General features: G+C 37.5%; 1 protein-coding gene across 1 annotated transcript in view; it reads left to right on the forward strand.

The window, feature by feature from the left end:
* Positions 1 to 24,267, forward strand: part of GDAP2 (ganglioside induced differentiation associated protein 2) — a 63,247-nt gene that overhangs the window by 26,309 nt on the left and 12,671 nt on the right. The window contains exons 7-12 of the mRNA XM_046007082.1: positions 922 to 1,081; positions 3,231 to 3,387; positions 16,226 to 16,302; positions 17,054 to 17,130; positions 19,978 to 20,117; positions 20,786 to 20,840. Of these exons, the coding sequence (XP_045863038.1) occupies positions 922 to 1,081; positions 3,231 to 3,387; positions 16,226 to 16,302; positions 17,054 to 17,130; positions 19,978 to 20,117; positions 20,786 to 20,840 (666 nt within the window). The remainder of the gene's footprint in view (positions 1 to 921; positions 1,082 to 3,230; positions 3,388 to 16,225; positions 16,303 to 17,053; positions 17,131 to 19,977; positions 20,118 to 20,785; positions 20,841 to 24,267) is intronic.

The following is a 24,267-nucleotide window of genomic DNA, read 5'->3' on the forward strand; positions in this document are numbered from 1 at the left end:
TACTGCTAAACTGTTTTCATTTCGTGAAATCTTACAAAGTGTTATTTTGCTTTGCTCCCTGTATTAGCTGAAATCTCTCAAGGCATCACCTTATAATCTAAGTACTGGGTGCCTGGGCAGTGTAACTGGAAAATTGCTGTGCTGGAAAAGCGTTGGGTCTACCTTACCTGGAATCATGACAGCCCAGCCTAGTGACTAGCATTGAATAAGTCATGAGGTTTATGTTTTGTTTTGTTGTGTGTAGTTAGGTTTAGTATGTTTCAATTTAATTTAGAGCCATTTTAGAAAACGAGTTCTTTTTCTTTTAACCCTTTTTAAATTTTATTTAGTTTTAGTGTGTGCTCTATCCAGTTCAGCTTGTATTATTTTTGCTGTTTTGTGTCCTTGAGTAAAGTTATTATTACACTAGATTCTGTTAATACACCAGTTGAACAAGTGAGGGTCATTGTCCTCAAGGAATCCATTGTCTGTTGGTGGAGACAGACCATTCAGATAAGTTATGGCAATTATGATAAGTGCATTACTGAAGGTATGGAGTGGATAGGAGCGCATAACTACAGCCTGCACAAGGTTAAATGCTTCCCATGGGAGGTGATAAACTTGAAATCATTGTGAAAAATAAATAAGATACTCCAAGGGAGTGGCAAAGGACAATAGGACAGGAGTGGGAGGACTTAACGCATTCATTGGTTCAGCGAATTGAAGTTGGATGGGAGGCACGTTTAACTTGACCATCTGACAATACCCTGACCTTTAACATAAGAACGGCTTGAGGGTCCCAGATAGCATCTAGTTGAGCTTAGAAGTAGTAAGGTTTTTATTCTTGATGGAGGCTATCTTCCCAGTGTCTGAAACAGCGCCAAGTTCGTGTGCTTTGTTACTTCATTATTTTTCACAGAATGTCTTGCTTTTCTGACACAGGCTACTTACCAAAAGCTGCTACCTCTGTACTTCCCAAGGTCACTAAAGGAGGAATACCGATCATTGCCATACCTACCTGCAGATATTGGAAATGCAGAAGGGGAGCCTGTGGTACCTGAACGACAGATTAGAATATGTGAAAAACCTGGTGCCCCGGAAGGTGTGTTCTGCTTTTCTTAATTTCCCTCTTTTATCAGGGACTGATAAAACACCACCAGTAATTATGGAGAAAGTTCACTCTACCTTTGGGGAGCTCTCTGTGGTGTGACATTAAGTTCAGGCCCCACTTAGATGTTTTTATAGTCTTATCCTTGTTAAAATTTAGTCTTTTAAGTTAAAATAAATATATTTATACACCCACCCTCACCCACACACAAAATATCAAGTCTCTTAGGAGTAGAGATCCAGAGGTGGATATAAAAACATTTGCACCCTCATGAAGTTCATAGTTGTATGCAGGATCCTGTTGAGATAGCAATCAAGTACATAGTCAATAGTCAGCTAAGATTTTCAGCAGCTTTAACATTATCCTTCAAAAACCAGACCTAACATTAAATACTAAAACAGGAGTACCATTACCAATTGTTTTGTTTCTTAGGTTATATTCTCGTGTAGATTGAAGCAATGGTAGAACATGGTAGGATGGGAACCCTTCTGAATCTGTGCAGTTCTGAATCTGAATCTATATGACAGTTTATATTGATCTTCATGGGTACATAGTTAAGGTCATAACTCCCTTGTGTGGAGACAATGCCTTCCAAGCTTCAGTGCTGGAACTTGATCTGAAAACTCAGCAGCTTGGGAATTATTATGATATTCCTACTGTGAACACTTTTACATGAGCATCAAGTTAAAATCTATAGAAGGCTGCTCATCTGCTTTTAACACAAGTCTGATAAAACACCACCAATAAAGAGAAAGTCCAGTCTACCTTTGGGGAACTCTCTGTGGGTGTGACATTAAGTTTAAGACCAATACATAGCCTTAAATCAAATGGAGGAAATTGTAAATGGTGTACCATCAGGAAATGTCTGAGCCATGCTTTCCTGGAGAGCTACCCGTGTACTTTATGTTATGTCCAGAGTTATTTGGAAATTCTCATGATCATGACCACCACTGCAGAATATAGTTTTTCCTAAATGCATAAATGCATTTTGTATGACAAGGAGCAATGACTGCAAACCTGGTTTGAGATTGTAATGCTTTGAAGCAGATTAGGCTAACTCATTAGCCAAAGGAGTTCCTTGTGTCCACCATGTTTTTAAAAATTTTTAAAGAGGGCTTGATTGCCTCATAGATGTAAGCCCTAGTATTCATAAATGTTGTCAGAATATTCAGTCTGTTAAAATAGATGTAAAATCAACTTTATTTGATTTGTTCATGGGTATTTTTTCATAAAAACAAACTCTTCTTAGCTGTTGGTCTGTCATAGTTGGAGGAGCAGTGAAGTAGGTGTGAGGAAGTCCCGGCTGGATTGCTCACCTGACTGGGTTTCAAGTAGTGGCGTTGCCTTGGGAAGCACCCCAGGGACCAAGGCATTTTTTTTCCTTTCTTTAAAAAAACAAAACAAAACAAAAAAAAAACTTATTTTAACAAAGCTAGTAAAGTGGGGAACACACTAAGAGACAGATGACCCATTCCCAAAGTACTGACTTCTAGCCAAACATAAAATGGTCATCCGAATAAATTAGAAAGTTGATCTATTAATTTGTAGTGAGAACTAGAACTCTTATGAGCCAGATGATTATGCAGGCCTGACAGGTATAGAAAACAAGGATGCTAAATTAGAGTGAAGATACATCTTAGTGAATGTGGATCATACCCTATAGCCCTGGTCCAGTCATCTGCCATTGAGAATTATCTGACAAAAGGACTCCAGTTTTTGAGTCAATTTATCATGTGCTCCCTCCTTTAGTAGGGATAAATGACCCCAAACATTTGTTCTTTATATTTCTCTTCTGTTAGATGCAGTGCTGTAACCCTTCTTTAAACCTACATACAGTGTAACTAATTCTATCTTTTTGCATATCATTACATTCTGTTCTTTCCTTCCTAAGGTTATACCCAGGTCATCTTGACTTGATTTCATGTATTCCTAAAACTTCTGTCACACAAGGACAGGTGGTTTCTTGCATTACTTAAGTTGTTCAAATGCCTAAATCTGATTTCAGTTTAATTCTCAAAAAAATAGCCTCAACCCCAGTTTTTTTTTATAACGTCACAGTCATCCCTGTTGCAGCATTCACAATTTGTAGCAATTACTGTCAGGTTTTGTCATAAGCTGTCTGTTGATAGTATTTTTGTTACAGACAACCAAGAAGAGGAAGCTGAAGGCTTGGGAGTTGACCTCTCTTTCATCGGCTCTCATGCTTTTGCTCGAATGGAAGGAGATATTGACAAGCAAAGACGACTGATCCTTCAGGGACAGTTATCAGAGGCAGCCCTGCAGAAGCAACATCAAAGAAAGTAAGGCAGACCCCTTTGAACTGATAGACATGGAAGGACAGGAGAAATAAGCAAGGAGCCTACATCTGCTAAATGTTCTACATAATGTGTTCTCATCTATTCTTCATGACAATCCGCCGAGGAAGATATCAACCCCATTTTGTAGATGAAGAAATTCAAAGTTAATTTTATCAGTTGTCACAGTTAATATGTGGCGAAGCCAGTGTTCAGATGCACATCTGATTTCAGAGCTCCTGATCTTCCTGCTCTAATTTTTGTGCCTCTGGGTGAAGTTAGGTTCTTAAAGTAGAACAGGAAAAGGGAAAGCAGAGTTGTGAAGTTTTTACTTTACTATATTTGTAATTAAAACATAATCTACAGTTTTGTTCAATTTAAAAGCCCTTTATTTCTCCCCAATTTATCCCAAGGACCTTATAAAGCCATTCCATTTCTTTCAGGTTTTCTGTTTTTCTTTTTTAATTTCAATTCAATTAATTAACATATAGTATAATATTAGCTTCAGAGATGGAGGTTAGTAATTCATCAGTTTTATATAACATCCAGTGCTCATTACATCCTGTGCCCCCTTTATGTCCATCAACCTGTTACCCATCCCCTGACCTCCCTCCCCTCTAGCAACCCTCAGTTTGTTTCCTATGATTAAGAGTCTCTTATGGTTTGTCTCCCTCTCTGATTTCATCATGTTATATTTTTCCATCTCTTTCCCTATGCTCCTCTGTTTTGTTTCTTAAATTCCACATTTGAGTGAAATCATGTGATAATTATCTTTCTCTGATTGACTTATTTCACTTAGCATAATACATTCTAGTTCCCATCCATGTTGTTGCAAGTGGCAAGATTTTTTTTTTTAAGATTTTGTTTATTTAGTTATTTATTTGACAGTACAAGCAGGGGAAGCAAGAGAGGGGAAGGCAGGCTCCCCACTGAGCAGGGAGCCCGATGTGGGGCGTGATGCCAGGACCCTGGGATCATGACCTGAGCTGAAGGTTGATGCTTAACTGACTGAGCCAGGTGCCCTGAGATACTTTTTTATTTTGTTTGTTTGTTTGTTTGTTTTGGCTAGCTGAGTAATATCCCATTGTATATCTATACCGCATCTTTATCCATTCATCTGTCAATAGACATCTGGGCTCTTTCCATAGTTTGGCTATTGTGGACATTGCTTCTATGAACATTGGGGTGCAGGTGCCTCTTTGGATCACTACATTCATATCTGTGGGATAAATACCTAGTAGTGCAGTTGCTGGGTCATAGGGTAGCTCTATTTTTCAACTTTTTGAGGAAACTCCATGCTGTTTTCCAGAGTGGCTGCACCAGCTTGCCTTCCCATAAACAGTGTAGGAGGGTTCCCCTTTCTCCACATTCTCGCCAACATATGTGCTTTCCTGGCTTGTTAATTTTAGCCATTCTGACTGGTGTGAGGTGGTATCTCATTGTAGTTTTGATTTGTATTTCCCTAATGCTGAACGAAATTGACCATATTTTCATGTGTCTGTTGGCCATTTGGATATGTTCTTTGGAGAAATGTCTGTTCATGTTTTCTGCCCATTTCTTGATTGGATTATTTGTTCTTTTGGTGTTGAGTTTGATAAGTTCTTTATAGATCTTGGATACTAGCTCTTTATCTGATAAGACATTTGCAATTATCTTCTCCCATTTTGTAGATTGTCTTTTAGTTTTGTTGACAGTTTCTTCTGCTGTGCAAAGCCTTTGTTCTTGTGTTTTTTTTAAACATTTTATTTATTTTGAGAGAGAGAAAAAGAGATAGTAAGATACTAGTAGAGAGCACAAGCAGGGAGGAGAGGGAGAAGCAGGCTCCTGCTGAGCAAGGAGCCCAACGTGGGGCTCAATCCCAGGACCAGGATGGTGACCTGAGCCAAAGGCAGAAGCTTAATGACTGAGCCACCCAGGCGCCCCTGCAGAACCTTTTTATCTTGATGAAATCCCAGTAATCATTTTTGCTTTTGTTTCCCTTGCCTTTGGAGATGTGTCTAGCAAGAAGTTGGTGCGGCAGGGTTCAGAGAGATTGCTGCCTGTGTTCTCCTCTAGGATTTTGATGGATTTATGTCTCACATTTAGGTCTTTAATCCATTTTGAGCGTATTTTTGTGTGTGGTATAAGAAAATGGTCCAGTTTCATTGTTCTGCATGTGGCTGTCCAATTTTCCCAACACCATTTGTTGAAGAGACTCTTTTTTTCCAATTGGATATTCTTTCCTGCTTTGTTGAAGATTAGTTGACCACAGAGTTGAGGGTCAATGTCTGGGCTCTCTATTCTGTTGCATTGATCTATGTGTCTGTTTTTGTGCCAGTACCATACTGTCTTGATGGTTATAGCTTTGTAATAGAGCTCGAAGTCTGTAATTGTGGTGCTGCCAACTTTGGTTTCCTTTTTCAACATTCCTCTGGCTATTCAGGGTCTTTTCTGGTTCCATACAAATTTTAAGATTATTTGTTCCAGCTCTGTTGAAAAGTGTTGAAAGGTATTTTGATAGGGATTGCGTTGAATGTATAGATTGCTTTGCATAGCATAGACTTTTTTTTTTTTTTTTTTAGGATTTTATTTATGGGACACCTGGGTGGCTCAGTTGGTTAAGCGGCTGCCTTCAGCTCAGGTCATGATCCCAGCATCCTGGGATCGAGTCCCACATCGGGCTCCTTGCTCAGCGGGCAGCCTGCTTCTCCTTCTGCCTCTGCCTGCCACTTTGTCTGCCTGTGCTCATTCTCTCTGACAAAAAAAAAAAAACAGATTTTATTTTTTTATTTGACAGAGAGAGAGATCACAAGTAGGCGCGGGGCGGGAGGGAAGCAGGCTCCCCACTGAGCAGAGAGCCCAATGCAGGGCACGATCCCAGGACCCTGAGATCATGACCTACACCGAAGGCAGAGGCTTAACCCACTGAGCCACCTAGGTGCCCCTAGCATAGACATTTTAACAATATTTGTTCTTCCAGTCCATGAGCATGGAACGTTTTTCCATTTCTTTGTGTCTTCCTCAATTTCTTTCATAAGTGTTCTATAGTTTTCAGAGTACAGATCCTTTGCCTCTTTGGTTAGGTATATTCCTAGGTATCTTATGGTGCTTTCTAAAGCAATTCTGAATAAGTCATTTTTAAAGCATAAAGGAAGGCAGCTTATGTACTTTGGGGTAAGCTTTTCCAAGGAGTAACAGTCCTTGGAAAGCTAGCTGCTTTTCAGAAACTTTGAAAGGAAAGAAAAATGATAAACTCTAAACAGTTCATATCAGCATTATCTTATGGAGTTAGTTGAGAGGTTAACATAGGGTTGTTGTGAGCACCTGGTGCTTAGCAAACTCTTGAGATTGGTCACTGCTATTCTCCTTGGAATTGAGTAAATCATTGTCTGTTTTACCTTTTAGCTTTGGTACTTGCCATCCCTTTTGATTGGAATACCCTCATCCTTTAATTCCTGCCCATTCCCCAGGTTTCACCTTAAAAGTAATTTCTTCTGGAAATTTAACTCCCTGGAGATAAGCCAGGATAGACAGGAGAAATCTGGAACAGGTGCCTCCTTCTCTATTTCTTTTTCATACCCTATACTTTAACCAAAGCATAGCATTAGCATTTATCACAGTATATTGCAGTATGGATGGTTGTTTTAAGTCGCTATCTATAAACTGGGAGTGGACTAGATGGCCTCTGGAGTTCCTCACAGAATTAGATAAAATGCTGTGTCTCTGTGAGTTTCTGGTCTTGTTATTTTGATTTTATTTTTAGAAATGACAGCAAATTTGCCACTAGGTGGCAGCAATGACTAGCTTTTGCAAAGGCAGTCACCATCAAGTAATAGTTTTAGTGGTTTTTTAACTTGGCATGTGTTAAGAATCATCTGGCAAACATTTTTCCTTAAATACAGTAAGGGAGCTCTCCCTCACGTGACTGGGACTTTGGCATCTGTATATATTTTGAAACTTTTTCACATTGTGATTCTTGCACTGTTAGGTCTGGGCACCTTTTTCTAGTCAAAGGCAGTGGTTCTCACACGATTTAGTCTCAGGCCCCTTTGCACTCTTGAAAATTGTTGAGGATGCCAGAGAGCTTTTGTTTACATGGTTTGTACCTACCAATATTTATCATATGAGAAATTGTTTATTAATTCATTTTAAAATAACCCATCATGTTTTTGAAAAATAACTATTTTAAAAAATGAGTGAAAAGATATAGCACTCACTGTCTTACATTTTTGCCAGTGTTTAAATGTTTGGCTTAATAGAAGACAGCTGGATTCTCGTATCAGCGTTCAACTGTTGGAATAAGTTATCTTGGGTGAAGTATATAAAGAAAATCTAACCTCACTCAGATATATAATTTGAAAGGGGAGGAGTATGTTAATAGCCTTTTCAAACAACTTATAACTCGATAAGTGGTAGTTTCTTAAAGCTTAGTTATAATATGGAATCTCAAAGCATATCTGTGAATTTTTGTGTTCTGTTATATTAAAATGTTTGTTCTATCCTGCTCTTTGAATGGGTTTTGTAGTCGGAATTTACAGCATGAATTATAACATGATGGATTGTCTTTTGGAAAATACTGATTCACTGAATTTTTCAGATCTCCTAGATACTGATACATTTCAGCATCTGATATCAAAAAATTACATTTGTTAATATTGCCACTGATCTCATCAGAAAAGTCTTTAAGCTTCTGGGGATGGATACAAATTTTCCAAAAGTATATATATATATTTTTTTAAGATTTTATTTATTTGATATATAGAGAGAGATCACAAGTAGATAGAGAGGCAAGTAGAGAGAGAGGAGGAAGCAGGCTCCCTGCTGAGCAGAGAGCCCGATGTGGGGCTCGATCCCAGGACCCTGAGATCATGACCTGAGCCGAAGGCAGAGGCTTAACCCACTGAGCCACCCAGGCGCCCCAATATATGTATATTTTAAAGCTCAAGTTTTATCACTGGCAAGAAATACCGTTGGCTGTTTTTCTTGAAATGATAGGGTCACTTTATTCATTTTGAGAAAACGTCTGCCAAATACTCATGTTGAATAACCACAGTTTGTCTGCCAGTCATTATTTGAAGAAAAACAGTGTTCCATGAAAAAAAAGCAATAGAGTTTAGCTTACAAGCCATACAGTGCCTTTCTTCAAGACAACCTTATACTTCAGTATGCAGAATTACTTTATGTGTTCTTCCCATTTTATGATACATTAATCTTAAAAAGATGTGTTCCAAGGGTTGATTTAATAAAATTAATTTTTTACCTCCTCATCAAAGACATTCTTAAACTAGATTTTTTTTCTTTATCTTTCTTTCTTTTTTCATTTTTTTTTTTTCCCTATGAGAATTTTGGCAGTGAAGAACAGTGACTGCTAGTACTGAATCTGGTTCCTCCACCCTGATTCATTCTAGAGCACCAGTAGTCTACTTAACAGTGCTTTTGCACCACTGGTGCAAATGTCCATGCAGTGAAAAGGGCACATGATGTTTCAGTGTCATTGTGAAACTGTCAAAATAGTTTTGACCTTGCAAACCCCCTGAAAAAGTGGACCACACTTTGAGAACCACTGGTCTGTGGTCTCTTACAGTACCTTATAGTTGAAAGGAGTTTTGGTGATCATCTGATAACAGTTTTTCCAAAGTGGAGTATGCAATCTGTAAGCATTAGAATCACCAGGGCTGCTTGCTAAAAATGTATATGCCCCACACCAAACTTCATGAATCAGAATCTCTGTGGAAGAGGCTCAGAAATCTTCTTAAGTTTCTTAAGTGATTCTTTTGTGTTCCAAATACTGATGTAGTGTGTCTCCTTTACTTTACAAGGGGTAAGTGATCCCCTAGACTGGCTTGCCCAGAGTTCCAGTTCACTGAGAAAGAGCCTTCAAAGTGGCTATTGTGGCACATCTCCCTTCTCTACCACCTTCTTCAGCCCACTTAAACAAACCGGCTTCAGACAAGTTGGCAAAGGACTAGAGATTTTTTATGTTCATATTACAAAGAACTGCACTGTTACCACTTTTCTCAAATCAGCCAACCTCTTCTTTTCTCTTTTTCTCTCTTACACATTCACACACCCCTCATATCTCTCATTTCTCCATGAGAGTTACAGATAATCTGGAAATTTTGAAGTTTGTTAGACTGGAGGCTTGTCTTTGTCTCTTTCTCTCTTTAATGAGGACATTTGTTTTACTTAATAATGACTAGTTCAAGGCAGTATTTAAATAAATCTGTTCACACCTTTTTGGAAAGGAGTCCTGAGCAAAGGAATAGGTTCTAGGAAGGACTATGAACACAGCATGGAAAGTACTGTCCTAGTAGAGGACCTTGATCTTGAGATTCATATTTGTTATACAGTCAGTAGTTTCCATTCAGTTCAGGAAACATTGGATATTTACTCTGTTACAAGATAATATTCTAGGTACTGAAATATACTGAGATAAATAAGGTAGTCCCTCTGTTTTAAAATTCATGAGTGAGCCACACGACCTTCAGATGTCAGGGGTGTGTTCTGAAGGGTGGTCAGGCTGTGTGCCCATGTAGTCAGTACATAGTTGCCGACTGACAGAAGAGCACAGCCTGTAGCTCCCAGAGCCTGAACCAAGAAACGAGCTAGGTGCCTCTGTCACACAGTTCTCTTGAGTAATAAGCTACATCTGAATCAAAAGGTTTTCAGATTTCCCATGTAAGTGTCCAGTGCCTGTGATGATTAAAGATGAAGTGTCTCATAGCTATGCTGCAGAATACTTCAGAATAGTAGCAGCTCAAAAGTGTGGTCAAGGAACCAGGGACCCTTTTATAGGGAGCCTGTGAGACCACAACTAGTTTTATAATGCTACTCAGACATATTTGCCCTTTTTCTTCTCATTCCCACAGTGTTTGATGGAGTTTTCCAGAGGCTACTTACCATGTCACGTTGCAGCAGATTAAATGCAGAAGCAGACGTGAGAATCCAGCAGAACTTAGAGATTTGCAAAGACGTTAAAGAATGTTAACTCTTTTCCCTAAACACAGTTTTTGTCATAGAAGTTATTTTTGTTCACATAAAGCTTGTTAATGTTTTTAGATTTACAAATAATTATGTTTAAAATTTCCGTTTTTATTTCTAATATGGTAAATATTGGTAGGTATAACTGACATAAACATAAAAGGGCCCTGAGACCAAAATGTTTGAGAACTGATAACTACTTGTTTCAGAGTTTATGGTGTAACTGAGCTATGAGTCATCTGTTTGCATACTCTGCCATGTGCTGAATGTTTAACATTGCAGGCTGTGGGGTTTTTTTTTAATTTATTAATTTTTCGAAATCAGGCTTTTTACATGTAATGAGTCTGGTTTCTGTTAATTGTGTTAATTGATCAGATTAAGCAAGTGAGATATATATATATACATACACACATATATACATATATGTGTATGTATATACACAGACACACACATTTTTTAAATCTGAGGAAGTAGGTCTTCCATTAGCAACATCTTTTTGAAAGCTTTCAATTCTTCCATCAGTAATAGAACTAAAGTTCCTATGGATTGGCTACATAGGGTTAGATCATTGCTTTCATGGCATTGCCTTGCCACATCATTATCTCTGTGTGGTAATTCACCTGAAAAAAGTTAGCATGTTGACTGGTTCTTTATTAATATTTCTAGGTTTTCTATCCAACTGTGACACTAATTTGGGTATATCATAAGGAAGAAGTTGGCTTACTATAAAAATTAGGAAGCAATATTCCTTTTCAAAGATAGAGCTTTTAAAACTCTTAAAAAATTATTGTACAGTAACTTTTTCATTAGTTTTCCTCGGTCAGTTTAAGACCAGTTGCCTACAACTCTTAAGTCATTTCCCATAATAAAAACTTCATCTCCTTCATTATTGGGTATTTATTGAGTCCTTATCAATGTGCCAGGTGTCATGCTGAAAACATACTAAAGTGACATGCAAAACAGAACAACCCTAGCCCTCGTGGAGCTTAGAATCTTGCAGAGGAGAGGAATGTTAAACTAATTATTATATGAATAATTTAAGTTATAGGATGCAGTAAGTATACAACAAGGGTCCCAACTAAGTCAGGGTGGGGCAGTTGCCTAACGCCAGGAAAAACTTGTGTTGACTCCAAAACCCAGGCTATTGGTTGTACACAAATAGGTTAGTCATTAGTCTTTTAAGAATTTTTAGGGTAAATTTTCTTCATCATTCAACCTGTGACTATGCATGTAGACAGTAATTGGTTAACTAGAAGAGATTGCCTTTTATTAGCTTTATGAGGACAGCAACCAACCTTAGTTGATTGCAGCCTGTTGAGAAACTATGTAGTATTTCTACCTTCAGAACTCTGTAGTGGCCACCTTTGCTGCCATTTTGCCATATTTTGTGTAACTGTTTACCTATGATTATTAGTTTACCCAACAAGTAATAGAAATCTGTTTATTTGGAATAAGTTCTAAGAAAACAAGAAACTATTTTGAGTTGATGTTTTCCTTTTTTTAGCTTTTGATTGTTGGATTGGGATAAAAGCTTACATATCTTTATTGAAATAAAATGCAGAAACAACAGCAAAAAATGAGGTGCGTTTATAAGAGATATAATGGAAATTTTAAAATATTTTCTGACTAGATGAGGGAAATGAAGCATTTTTTCTCTACTGGCTGAGGAATTTTTTGCTTTTATTCCCTCCTCCCAAATACTTATTTAAAAGAAAAGAAAATTGACTAGATAATCAAATCAAGCTTACATGATCCTAGTGGGAATGAAGGAGACTTAATAAAGAAGAAACCAGATGAAGCTGACAGTCTTGAGTTGCTGCCCTGGACTTCATTTCAATCCTTAGAAACTGGAGCAGCACCAGTGTCTCAACAATGATACTAAACCTTTTTTGAATCATAAAGCCTTTAAGCTATAAGCCTTCTCCCCATGAACCTGCTCGTATAGATGTTGCTTTTGCCAACCAAAATCTATTCTAGGATCTCAAGTTGTTAATCACAGATCAAGGTTCAAAACATTTTAGAGTTGGTGGTATTTCAGAGTTCACACCATGGACTACAGTCAATTTTAGATAGATTAAGGACTTAATAATTTTTTTTAATTAAAACTCATGGAAGAAGCTATAGGCTAGTATCTTTTATACCTTGGAGAAAGGACAGGTTTCTTAAACAAGATGTAAAAAGCATTGACTATTAAAAAAAAACAGCTTTGATTATATTAAAATTAAGAACACTGGCAAGTGGGGCAGTGAATCTTAAAGAAAGTGAAAAGCAAATTATAGAATGGGAGTACTCAAAGTAAATATAACTAGCAAATGATTACTATCAAGAATATACCAAGAATTCCTACAAGTAAGAACATATAGGCCTGTAGAAAATAAACAATATGAACAGGCATCTCACAAAAGAGGGAAACATGTCCATTGAACATGAACAAGATCTCAGCATCACTAGTGACCAAAGAAATGAGATACCATTTCAGACCTGATTGGCAGAAGTTAAAATATCTGCTGATACCAAGTGTTGAGAAGGACATGGATTCACAGGATCTCATATTCACTGCTTGTAGAAGTATAAATGGGTACACTGCTTTGGAAAAGAGGTCTGGTCTTATTTCCTAAAACTGAATATACCTATAACCTAGCACTTCAACTCCTGTGTGTCTACCCAGGAGAGAAATCATGCACACATATACCAGGAAACATGTATCATGTTCAATGGTCAGTAAGTTGATAAATAACATCAATAAGTTGATTGTAGCACTATGCACAGGAGCAAAAACCTGGGGACGGTCCCAAGTACCTACCAGTAAGAGAGTAGATTAAAAAAACTGTAGTTTTCATATGGTACAGATACATCATGTAGTTGTCAAAGTGAATGAACAGCATTGCCACCCAATGCTAGCAGTCTAATAAATCCAACAAGTCAGACCCAAAAGATTGCATACAATATAATAAGCTTTTTCCAAAAAATTTTTTAGGAGTACATGAGATGAACCAAAAGGATATAAAAAGGAAGCAAGAGAATGATGCATGGGTGGTTCTAGAGACTGGTTATGGGGGCAGGGGCTAGAAACAAAGGGGACTGACCATGGGATTAGAGGTAGATTTTTGCTGGGTGCTAACTTTTGTTTGGGGTAGTAGGTTTCAGAATGCTTATTACTTCATTAAAAATAGCTAATTAGATAACCGATTTTTAAAACATTTTGAAGATTGATTGATTGATTTTAGAGAAAGAGGGAGTATGCCCAAGAGTAGGGGGAGGGCAGAAGGAAAGAAAGTCTCTCAAGCCAACTCCCCACTGAGGGCAGAGCCAGACGGGGACTCAATCTCATGACCTGCGTAGAAATCAAGAGTCAGGCGCTTAACTGACTAAGCCACCCAGGCGCCCCTAGATAATCAGTTTTTTAAAGAAAACCATGTGTGTACCCATGATGAGAATGTTTTGAACCAAGGTTAATTCTGTTTTGTGCACCTGAATTCCAGTTTGAAAAAAAATTTTTCAGAGCTCATTGAACACATTGTTATTCAGCATCAGGAGTAACCCTGGAGATTGCCTGGACATATAGAGACAAATAAGATGCATTCCCTCTTTGTCGTCTAAGAGCAGAAGCAAACACTGGCTGTAAGTGGGTGAAGCCTTGTGCTAATCTTTATGGTGCAAAGAAGGGGGAGCAGTTAGTTCCACATGTCTGGACCTTGCCTCCACTCCACTCCCCCTCACTCTGCCCTCCTCTCCTTCCCTTGGCGTAGTGATAGAATATTTAGACCTCTGCTGGATTGCTTGTTGCATTGTGTCTTACCACAGAGTTAATTCTTCATGTGTCTATCTGATATGTTCAACTTTAAACTCTGAAGGCAAGGACCTTTTGCTATCATTCTCAGATGCCCCCCAAAATACCTTGAATAATATTCATGTTTACTATTTCATTAAACAAAGATCTGAGTTCCTACTATGACGCACGTCCTTGCATGAACACAGTACATTGTTGAGAAATGAGCTAATGAATCCAAGAATGGAGTATAGAAATTAAGCGACATTTACTGAATTTCTGTTGCATGATTTGTGCTAGGACCTATGATGCTTATAAGCCACTTAAGATGCATTCTGTTCGGTCTTGTTGTGAAGATGACTTAATCATAAGACAGTTAGAAAACAGTACAATTGGGAATTTAGTGTGAATAACCAAGGAAGTGACTCTATGTAAAAATAGGAACAGAACATACAGATAAGGAGAACTATCATAAACATAGGTCTTCTCTTGACTTGCAAATTGTGTCTTAAACCAAAATTTAAAGCCATTTTCTCTTTGATTTTTCAATTTACATAGGTGGGCAAGTTCCCTTTTATTTATTTATTTATTTTGTTTTGTTTTTAAAGGAAGGGGATAGGGGCAGAGGGCAAAGGGGAGGGAGAGAATCTTTAGTAGGTTCCACACCCAGCATGGAGCCCAACTTCAGTCTTGATCTCACGACCCTAAGATCATGGTCTTAGCCGAAATCAAGAGTCAGACTCTTAACAGACTGAGCCACCCAGGTTCCCCAAGTTTCCAAATTTAAAAAGGAAAACTGTGGAACTATGTGATACCAAGTCTTTTTTTTACAGGCAGTTACAATTTCTGTGACACTAGCAGGCATTGTTGATTACAATCCAAATGTAATAGGCTTTCTATTAAATATCCTTAGCTGTGTAATTGTGCTTTATAGCTGAAAAGTGTTCTGCATAAGCACCACTTGGCAGATGAGGAAGCAAGTCCATAGAGGTGAAACAGCTTTACTTACTGAGGTTGCACAGAAAGTGATAGGATTAGAAACCAAGTCACCTCTTCCTGGTTTAGTTTTCCCTTTGTTATGGGATGTTGCCCTGTGTGACCTAGATGCTTCAAAAGTTGCTTTTCAGGGCGCCTGGGATTGAGCCCCGCATCGGGCTCTCTGCTCAGCAGGGAGCCTGCTCCCCCTACACCCGCCTGCCTCTGCCTACTTGTGATCTCTCTCTGTCAAATAAATAAATATAATCTTTGGGGAAAAAAGTTGCTTTTCATGCATTTCAGTGCCTTGAAAGCTTTTTTTTGCAAATGAGTGGCCCTTTGAATTTTAAGAAAGCGGTATGAAATAGTAGAAAAAATACTAACCTTTTCAGAAATCTGGAGATCTGAGTACAGCTTCAAATTCAGCTCCACCAATAATTGGCTGGTAACTAAGATAAGCTCAACCTTTTGCAGGTCCTTTACCCTCTTTGAGATCTTTAATGTCTATTCTAGTTTTAATGCCCTCTTGGCTAAAGCAGGCTGCAGTCCCTAGGATCTGCTATATGCATTATTGGGACAACTGGTTTGATTAACCAATCATTAAATAAGCCTGGACTTCCCGCATAAAATTACCTAGTTCCTTTGTGGTCCCACATAACATGTTGAACATTTACCTGTTTTTCTTATGAAAAGTAAACTCCTTGAGGGCACTGACCGTGTCTGTTCACTGTAGGATTCTCAATACCAAGTTGTTGTTGGATGAGTGAACATCTATTTTAGATAACTGCTTTTGCTTTAAGATTTCCTATTTGCATGTTTTTTAGTAAAAGAAAATAACAGTATTTGAAAACTTAAATTGAGTACTTGGTATCTTTGCCATTTATATCAATAGTCTTCACTTTATCATAAAGGATTTTTTTAAATCGTTTAGTATGAACACCATCCTTTCTCCGTTACTCGGTAACTCATTTGTATTTATCAATAACACATTAGTAGAGTTTCTGCATGGTATAATGACCTCCTTAATTTCTTGCACATTATAATAAAATCCCATTCTTTAGGGAAAGATAAAAACAGATTCCATTTGTAAATTTAATTTACAAGGGGTTATTTTAATAATTATGTCCTTTATTTCTCTAGTTACAATCGCTGGTTATGTCAAGCAAGATCTGAGGATCTATCTGATATTGCTTCTCTAAAAGCCTTATACCAAACAGGTGAGCTTCAGGACATAGTAACTTTTACTAATTAAGGACCTTCTCTCTCATGCTGTAGGAAACTTCATTTTTCTCTGATTTTGTTTTATCTGTGAAAAAAGTAATTTTTATACTAATGGGGATAGTTTTTGCTCATTATCAAGATTGTAAAAATAACACATCAACCTACAGATTTTCATCTTACAGTTCTACATTGGCCGACTTTGTTTCTTCTTAATATCCTTTTTCTTACCTTTGAACATTTTTTCTGTTTTTAAACATGTCATCCACTTGCTGTACAAAATTCAAACCTTACATAAACATATGATGGGAGATGGTGAAATTTCTCAGATTTCCACTCCTTACTGCATTAAATTTCTTTTTCAGATAGTATTTGTTAATTTTCAGAGTTGAGTTCCAAGTAGTTTTTCCTGGATCACTAATGTTATTAAAAATCATAGTGAACTTAAGCAAAAAGCTATGTATAAAAGGTCTGTGCCCTGCAACCTTACCTTTGGCTGTCCCTGATTTAAAACCTGTAAGAAAACTTATCTTAATAGTAAGGGCAGTCATCAAAATTTAATGAAGCTAAAAAAAAAAAAAAAAAAAAAAAGTATTGTTTTCCACATAGTGCAAGACATCTGAAGATAAAATTTAAAGAATGTAAGTTCTTGATTTTCATTCTTTTATATTTGTGTAGAATATTTTTATAACATCAGAATCCAGTCTTGGAATAAAGTCTCTGGGCGCTGATCATATTTCCTGTTCACAGGTGTTGATAACTGTGGTCGCACAGTGATGGTGGTAGTTGGAAGAAACATTCCTGTCACATTAATAGATATGGACAAGGTAAGCCACAGAAAGGCTCTGTTTTACATATAATGTTGATTTTCATGATTAGTAGGATATGAATTTGGAATCAGAACTTAGAATATGAGATGGGGCAGAATTGTGTGTATCTGGGCAGAGGAGCGACCCTGGCTCTGCGTGTTGGCACATACCATTTCAGTAAGTTAGGGGTTTGGTTTGGTTCTGTAGGAGAAACAAAAAATACTAGAATCCAATAATGTGATCAAAAACGCAACTGCTCTCTTTCAGATATGACGCAACTGGCAAGTTTTGGGTTGGAATCACTCTGGGTTATAATTGTGCTAACAATCAAATACTGCTTTTCTTGAAAAAAGAAAAATTAACTCTTGAATATCTATCTGAAGAGAAGAAGTCAGAGATGTAGTTAACCCAAAATGTCATAATGCCACAATCCCTTCATTTGGAGGAGGACAGAAACAGCTGATTCATAAAAGAAAAAATGGTATTTCTGACAAAATAAATAAGAAAATGATTCTGCTTTTAAAAACGGTTAGTAATCTGGGGGAAAAAAAAAGTGAATCAGAATGACAGACCTTTTGTTGCCTTCAAAACTAGCCAGAAATCTCAAATAATAATCATTGTCATCAAAGATGAATCGAAATGATAAAAATGGTCACATCCATTGACCCAAGAATTCTGTTCTTCAGAATTTGTACTAAGGAAGTAATCTGAAGTATGGAAGTAGCTGTTGACCCTGAAACTGCCCAAACTGGAATACTTGGGCAAGGGACCATTGAATCTAAAAGATAAATATGTAAATTGTCCTAAAATATCAGTATTATTAGAAACTGACTGCAAGAGAGGAGAATCACTTTAATAAATCATTCTTTACTACAGTAACAAATTACACCCTTAAAAAATGTAAAAATCGCACCTATTTTTTAACATAAAACACAGTTAAACAAAAGCAGGTAATTGCTTCTGGCTAAGCCCTTAGTTTCCTGGTCACTGGTGTTTACATGAAAAAAATTGTGGAAGCACTGGACCTGGCATGTTACCACAGACTCATTTGTAGCATAGAATTGCAACTTAAATTCCTAACAGGTAATTATGGTGTATCCACAAATGGAATGGTTTGTGACCCTTAAAAATTGTGGTTCTAAAGACAAGTACTGTAGAGAAATACATATAACATAATATTGGTAGGAGAGAAGGTGATACATTAAGCTGCCTACACACTGACCTTAACTTGCTTTGTTTTAAGCATAAAGGTAAAAACTCAAAATGTAAATATTTCAAAATAGATTTAATGGTTTTAGGGAGAATTTGTTTTCTGTCATGTGGCTTATACTTCCTTATAATGAAAAAAGGTTAAGTTAAAGATGGGGAATTATAGCTGGAAATGAGTATTTTAATTGCCCTGGGGAGGGGGTAGAGAGTAGATAGAAAGAGGACCAGAAGCAGTCTGGTAAAAGCAGAAATAATAACAAAAATACACACACACACACAGAGGAAAAACTCAGCTGATGCAAATGATATCATTAGTAAGTTTCTACTCGTTTTGTGTTAATAACAATCAGTATGACATTGATTCATTCTCATTATAATATGATTGATGACCAATAAAAACATGAATCTCTGTGTTTGATTTTGGTGTGTCCTTGCTTGGTGTTCTGAATATCCACTATGTACCATTTCATATAATATAATGAGATATATTGTGAGGCCCAAACCCACACACTAGAAAGATACTGTGTTTTCTTAGTGCCCTCTGTCAGCTCTACTAGTAGTTGGATGCTAATTCGTCTCAGTCCACTCCTGTCAGTGCCAAGGACTCTCCTGAGGAGAACTGGGAAATCGCCTGTTTGATAATAATCTTTCAGTTGTAAACTCTTAGCTTTCTCTATGTCATTGTTTATAGCCACACCACTGGGTCATCCTGGCCCTGCCCATATTGTATCTCTGCTTTGTGTTTAATGTTTCTCTTACATTTCATCCTTCTTGTAATGGACTATTTCTCTAATATTTATTTCTCTGGTGTGATCTGGATCACATTAAATTTGAGCCTTAGAAAGCTGCCCAGTCCATTGCCATCTACTGACTAAACCTGTTCTCATTTTTCTCATTCAGGTCAACGTTAAAGATGCCAAAAAAATTAGTCCTCAAAGTGAGCCATGGGAGGGAGGCATCACTCATAATGTCCTTGTATAGCAGTTCTTGGTTACGTGAGAGACCTGAGTCTATATCCCAGTAGAGACTGCAAAGATTTTTGTTGAGTTCATGTGGAAACCTCAGGAAAGATCAGAAGTCTACAAATTGTACTTCTTATGATATTAATATCATTATCCTACAGAGGGAAAACCTGGCAGCTGACTGAAGAACTCTTTTGAGTATAGGAAGAGTTATTTGAGAGGATAGAGATTGATTGTTCTCCACCATTTAGAAAGAACAAGGCAAAAATGGATCCTACTGTACCATTTCTGAGAATTACATAACACTGGCATGGTTCACTTTCCTGAAGTTCTTTTTTTTTTTTTAAAGATTTTATTTATTTATTTGACAGACAGAGATCACAAGTAGGCAGAGAGGCAGGCAGAGAGAGAGAGGAGGAAGCAGGCTCCCTGCAGAGCAGAGAGCCGGATGTGGGACTCGATCCCAGGACCCTGAGATCATGACCTGAGCCGAAGGCAGAGGCTTAACCCACTGAGCCACCCAGGCGCCCCCCTGAAGTTCTTTTAAAAGAGAATTGATACTCCTTAGTCTGAGATGTCCGTCGCAGTGCCAGGGGCATTGATGAGACTGTTCTGGGTTTTACCTCATTCTTAGCTTCTGTGAAATAGACCACTGTGCAAGATAATCTTACTTTTACTTCTCTTTTTCTTCTAGGCTCTCTTATATTTTATCCATGTAATGGATCACATTGCTGTGAAAGAATATGTATTAGTATATTTTCACACACTGACCAGCGAATACAATCACCTGGACTCTGACTTCCTGAAGAAGCTCTACGATGTTGTTGATGTCAAGTTAGTTATTTTTGCAAATTATGAAGAGGAGAGATAGCTTCTTTCTTTCCTAATACTAATCAATAAATAAATATTGCTTAGTATTATGCAAAAAAATGTATTTCGTGTAACAGAATTTTATCATAGAGAAGATATTTTAATATGAGAAGGCCCTCCTTACCTCCAGTGTGTTTTGCATCTAAGGAAATTCATATGTAAACTTTTTCCTGCTTTTAAAAAACATCTTGAAAAAGGGTTGGGATCATTACCAATCTTTATATAAAATAACAAAAATACTACCTTTTTTATTAAAAAGATGTGTTACTTTTATCAAAATACATTTATAAATATTATTTTATTTGACGCAGTGACCCATGAGTATGTTAGTTCATAGTCTGATCCCAGAGATTCTAGTGCAATATAAAAAAATGGCAGTTTGTTAAATATGAAATTACTTTGTTCTACCTGTAGGTGGCTCTGTCACAGCCAAGAGAAACAACATCTTTTATAAAACAAATACTTTAAATAATGAAAAGTCCTCTGAATCTTTTTTTGACATTTCACCTAAAATTAAATAAGTAAACTAGAGGTACTTTTAACTTTTTTTCTTTGTGAATGTATTTCTATAGTCTAGCAGAGTTAATTGTCCATAGCATGACATACTGACCCTTGTTTTTATTTCAAATCAGATACAAGAGGAATTTGAAGGCTGTTTATTTTGTTCATCCAACATTTCGTTCAAAGGTACAGTGTGTTTCTTTTTAGCTAAATCTTGAATTTTAGTGCACTGCATGCCAGCATATTAAGCTATATTTCAAGATCTTGATTCTTACTATCACTACTGTGACTGCTGATTTCTTTGCTTACTGTTCCTTTTAAGTGATAGTGATTTGTGGTCCTAATGTTTTGGTCCCATATAAACTCCAGTGTCTTTATAGGCAAGTCATACAAGACTTTCAGTCCTTGCTTTTTCATATTCTGTGTTTGGGCTTTGTTCATGCTCTTGTTACAGAGTATACTTTTCTTCCTCTGCTCATGGCTAACTTCTCTTTGTCCTTCAGATCTCGGCTTAACAATTACTTCCATAGAAAACCTTTCCCAACCAATTCTGCAACCAGTAGGTACTCCTGCATTGTACCCCCTTAAGATTTTAGTCTCTATCATTGTGATGTTTTTTTTTGTTGTTGTTTTTTTTGTTTTTTTTTTAATATTTTATTTATTTGATAGAGAGAAATCACAACTAGGCAGAGAGGCAGGCAGAGAGAGAAAGGAAGGGAAGCAGGCTCCCCGCTGAGCAGAGAGCCCCATGTGGGGCTCGATCCCAGGACCCCGAGATCATGACCTGAGCCGAAGGCAGAGGCTTTAACCCACTGAAAGCTAGAATATAGCTATCTTCTTCTTTGAATATCTCTAATACCTAATCTGGCATCTTGACTTCATCAGTATGCACTCCTTTGGTCCTTTTACTTTTTCTGAAATTATCATCTCTCTCTCTCTCTCTCTTTTTTTTTTTTGGTCTTTATTTCCTTCCCTATCCAGCCTAAAACCCACATTCTATCACTTTAGTCAATGCTGTTAATGCCAGAAATAACTTATGATCTCTTAATCTTTTATCACACTTGCCCATCAAACCGTGACCATGAGATAATTTCATCACTCTGCTTTCTTCACTCCTGTATCTGGGTTGCTGAGCACAGATGGAGAAGTCTTAGAGCCATGTCATTTTGGCCTTCTAAGCAGACTCATGGAGCTTTCTCTGCTGAGGGCCCCCTGGTGTTTCACTGGATAGTGTCCCAGCAAGGCTCTCTGCTCTCCCCAAGCCCGGTCCTACTAGCAGCTCCTTATTCCAATAGTTGACTTAGCCTTGTTCTTAACCAAGAACATTGAGAAACATCAGTAAAAAGCTGCCTCTCTCCTCCCTCCCACCCAGACTTACCTGCCATCTGTTCCTATCATTGCATCCTTTTCTGTCATAAAAAAATGTGTCTCTTCTTAATGAAGAGTAGCCCCTCTACCTGTGGTCCAGATCCAATTATAATAGTGGCTAATGTTTTCTAAGCACCTAACTATATCCTTGCTTTTCCCTGTGTTATCTTGTTTAAGCCTTATATCTATGAAGGAGATAGTAGTATTATGCCCATTTTGGAGGTAAAGAAATTGATGCTTTGAGAGATTAAATAACATTTCCAAGGTAAGCAACTAATAGGTAGCAGAGGCTGGATTTTAATCTAAACATTTTAATTATAGAGCCACCACTGATAATGACACAGTATATTTCCATTTCCTCAGGACTTTGTCTTCAGCAATTTTCACCTTTCTCCTCACCCATTTTTCTGGCTCTAACTCATCAACTTTTAAATATGCTAAAGCCTACATTTCTCTCTCTTCCCCTTAACAACCACCATTTTTTAGTGTGATCTACATTCTCTGTTCACTGTCTCCATTTTTTATACACCTTAAATTACTCCTGTCTTGTTCAAACCCCACTCTGACAGCTAAAGCTACTCTCACCAAAACCACTGGTCATCTTTATCCTGTTTTCCCTCCACCCTTAATCACAGATGATCCCTTTCTCCTTGAAATACTTTGTCTTGGTTTCCTTGAAACTTACCTTGCTTCTCTCCCACTTCTCTCCCACTTCTCTCCCACTTCTAACTGCTCTCTCTCAGTCCCCACTGTTAATGTTCCCAAGCCCTCATCCTTTTCTTTCACTCTGTACCTTCTTTCATTCCTGTGTCTTCACCAACCCTCCAAATTATATGCAATTCCCAAATACATGTCAGGAGAGGCAGTGAAGCCTAATGTTTAAAGCATGGGCCCAAGACTCAGGGAATATTACCAATCCCAGCTGTACCAACTACCAGTTTATCTTCTCAGGCAAGTTATGGAACTGGTCTGTGTGTTAATTTCATCTTCTATAAAATGGGAATAATAGTAGTGTCCACCTTCTAGGGTTATTGGAAGGATGAAATTAGTTAATATGTATAAAATGCTTAAAATATTACCTGACCTAGAATAAAAGCTTAGTAAATGTTACCATTGTCGTCATGACCATCATCCTTCCTGGGCTCCATGTTGAGCTGCTGAGTATATACTTCACATAGATGTCTTACAGACACCTGAAGTTCAACATTTTAAAAACAGAACTACTCGTGTCCTCCTCTCTGACTCACTCCCAAACTTTTGTTTATGTTTCCTTTCTTAGTAAATGGGACCACTGCCTAATAGGTGCCTAAGCCAGGAACCAAGGAAGCATCATATTATATCAGTCTGTGTACTTGCTTTTGTCCAGTGTATGCCTGTGCCATGAGTCCCACTGCCTCTGCCTGAGTTGATGCTGGCACCATCTTTCATCTGAAAGGAAACAGCTACCTCCTAGTTAGTGTCCATAATGTCCTGCCTCCAGCGTAGCACTGTTCCTTCAGGACCGCCTAATGACATTTTCTTATCATGTTAATATAAGAAGCCTAAAATATTTACTATAGGGTCTTTTGCAGAAGTTGGCCAACCGGGTCTAAGCAAAAAGAAAAAAAAAACAACAACAAAACCTGATGATATTAGTGGGTTTTGGAGAAAAAAGGACTTATTTCAGCATAAAGCCCAGGATTTAGTTATTTATTAGATGAATAAGGTTGAGAGAAAGGACTGTGTCATCCAGATACCAGACAGGTGTCATCAGATAAAGGGGATCATGGATTGGGATATAAATTTGGGAGTCCCCTTTAAGTAAATAGAGCTTTAACTCTTTAAATATGTTAATTAATTAAGTCACAAAGAGGATAGCTAAAGACAGACCCTGGGATCAAGGAAGGAGATCAAGGAGAAGTAATCTAAAAATCAGTGGGAGAGCCAAGATTGAGTAATGCTCTGGGAGCCAACGGACAGGAAAAGCATCAAACGTGGGAGAAGTAGTCATTATTTTAAAGCATTGTGGAGAAATTAGGTAAGATAAGTAGTGAAAAGTCCTCATTACACTTTATAATTAATAGATGAGTGAAGACTTCATTAAGAGAATGGTTTTCAACAATGGTTTCTCATTGTGTACAGAATTGTTGAATTTCTCATCCAAATACCACCTATAAAATTTGCATAAAATATTTTAAATAATTCTTTTAAAAGTTGCAGATTTCCTTTTGGTCCCTCAGTGTTAGAATAGCTTAGTAAGTGCTAA

This window comes from Meles meles, chromosome 1 (assembly GCF_922984935.1).
Source record: "Meles meles chromosome 1, mMelMel3.1 paternal haplotype, whole genome shotgun sequence".
NCBI lineage: Eukaryota > Metazoa > Chordata > Mammalia > Carnivora > Mustelidae > Meles > Meles meles.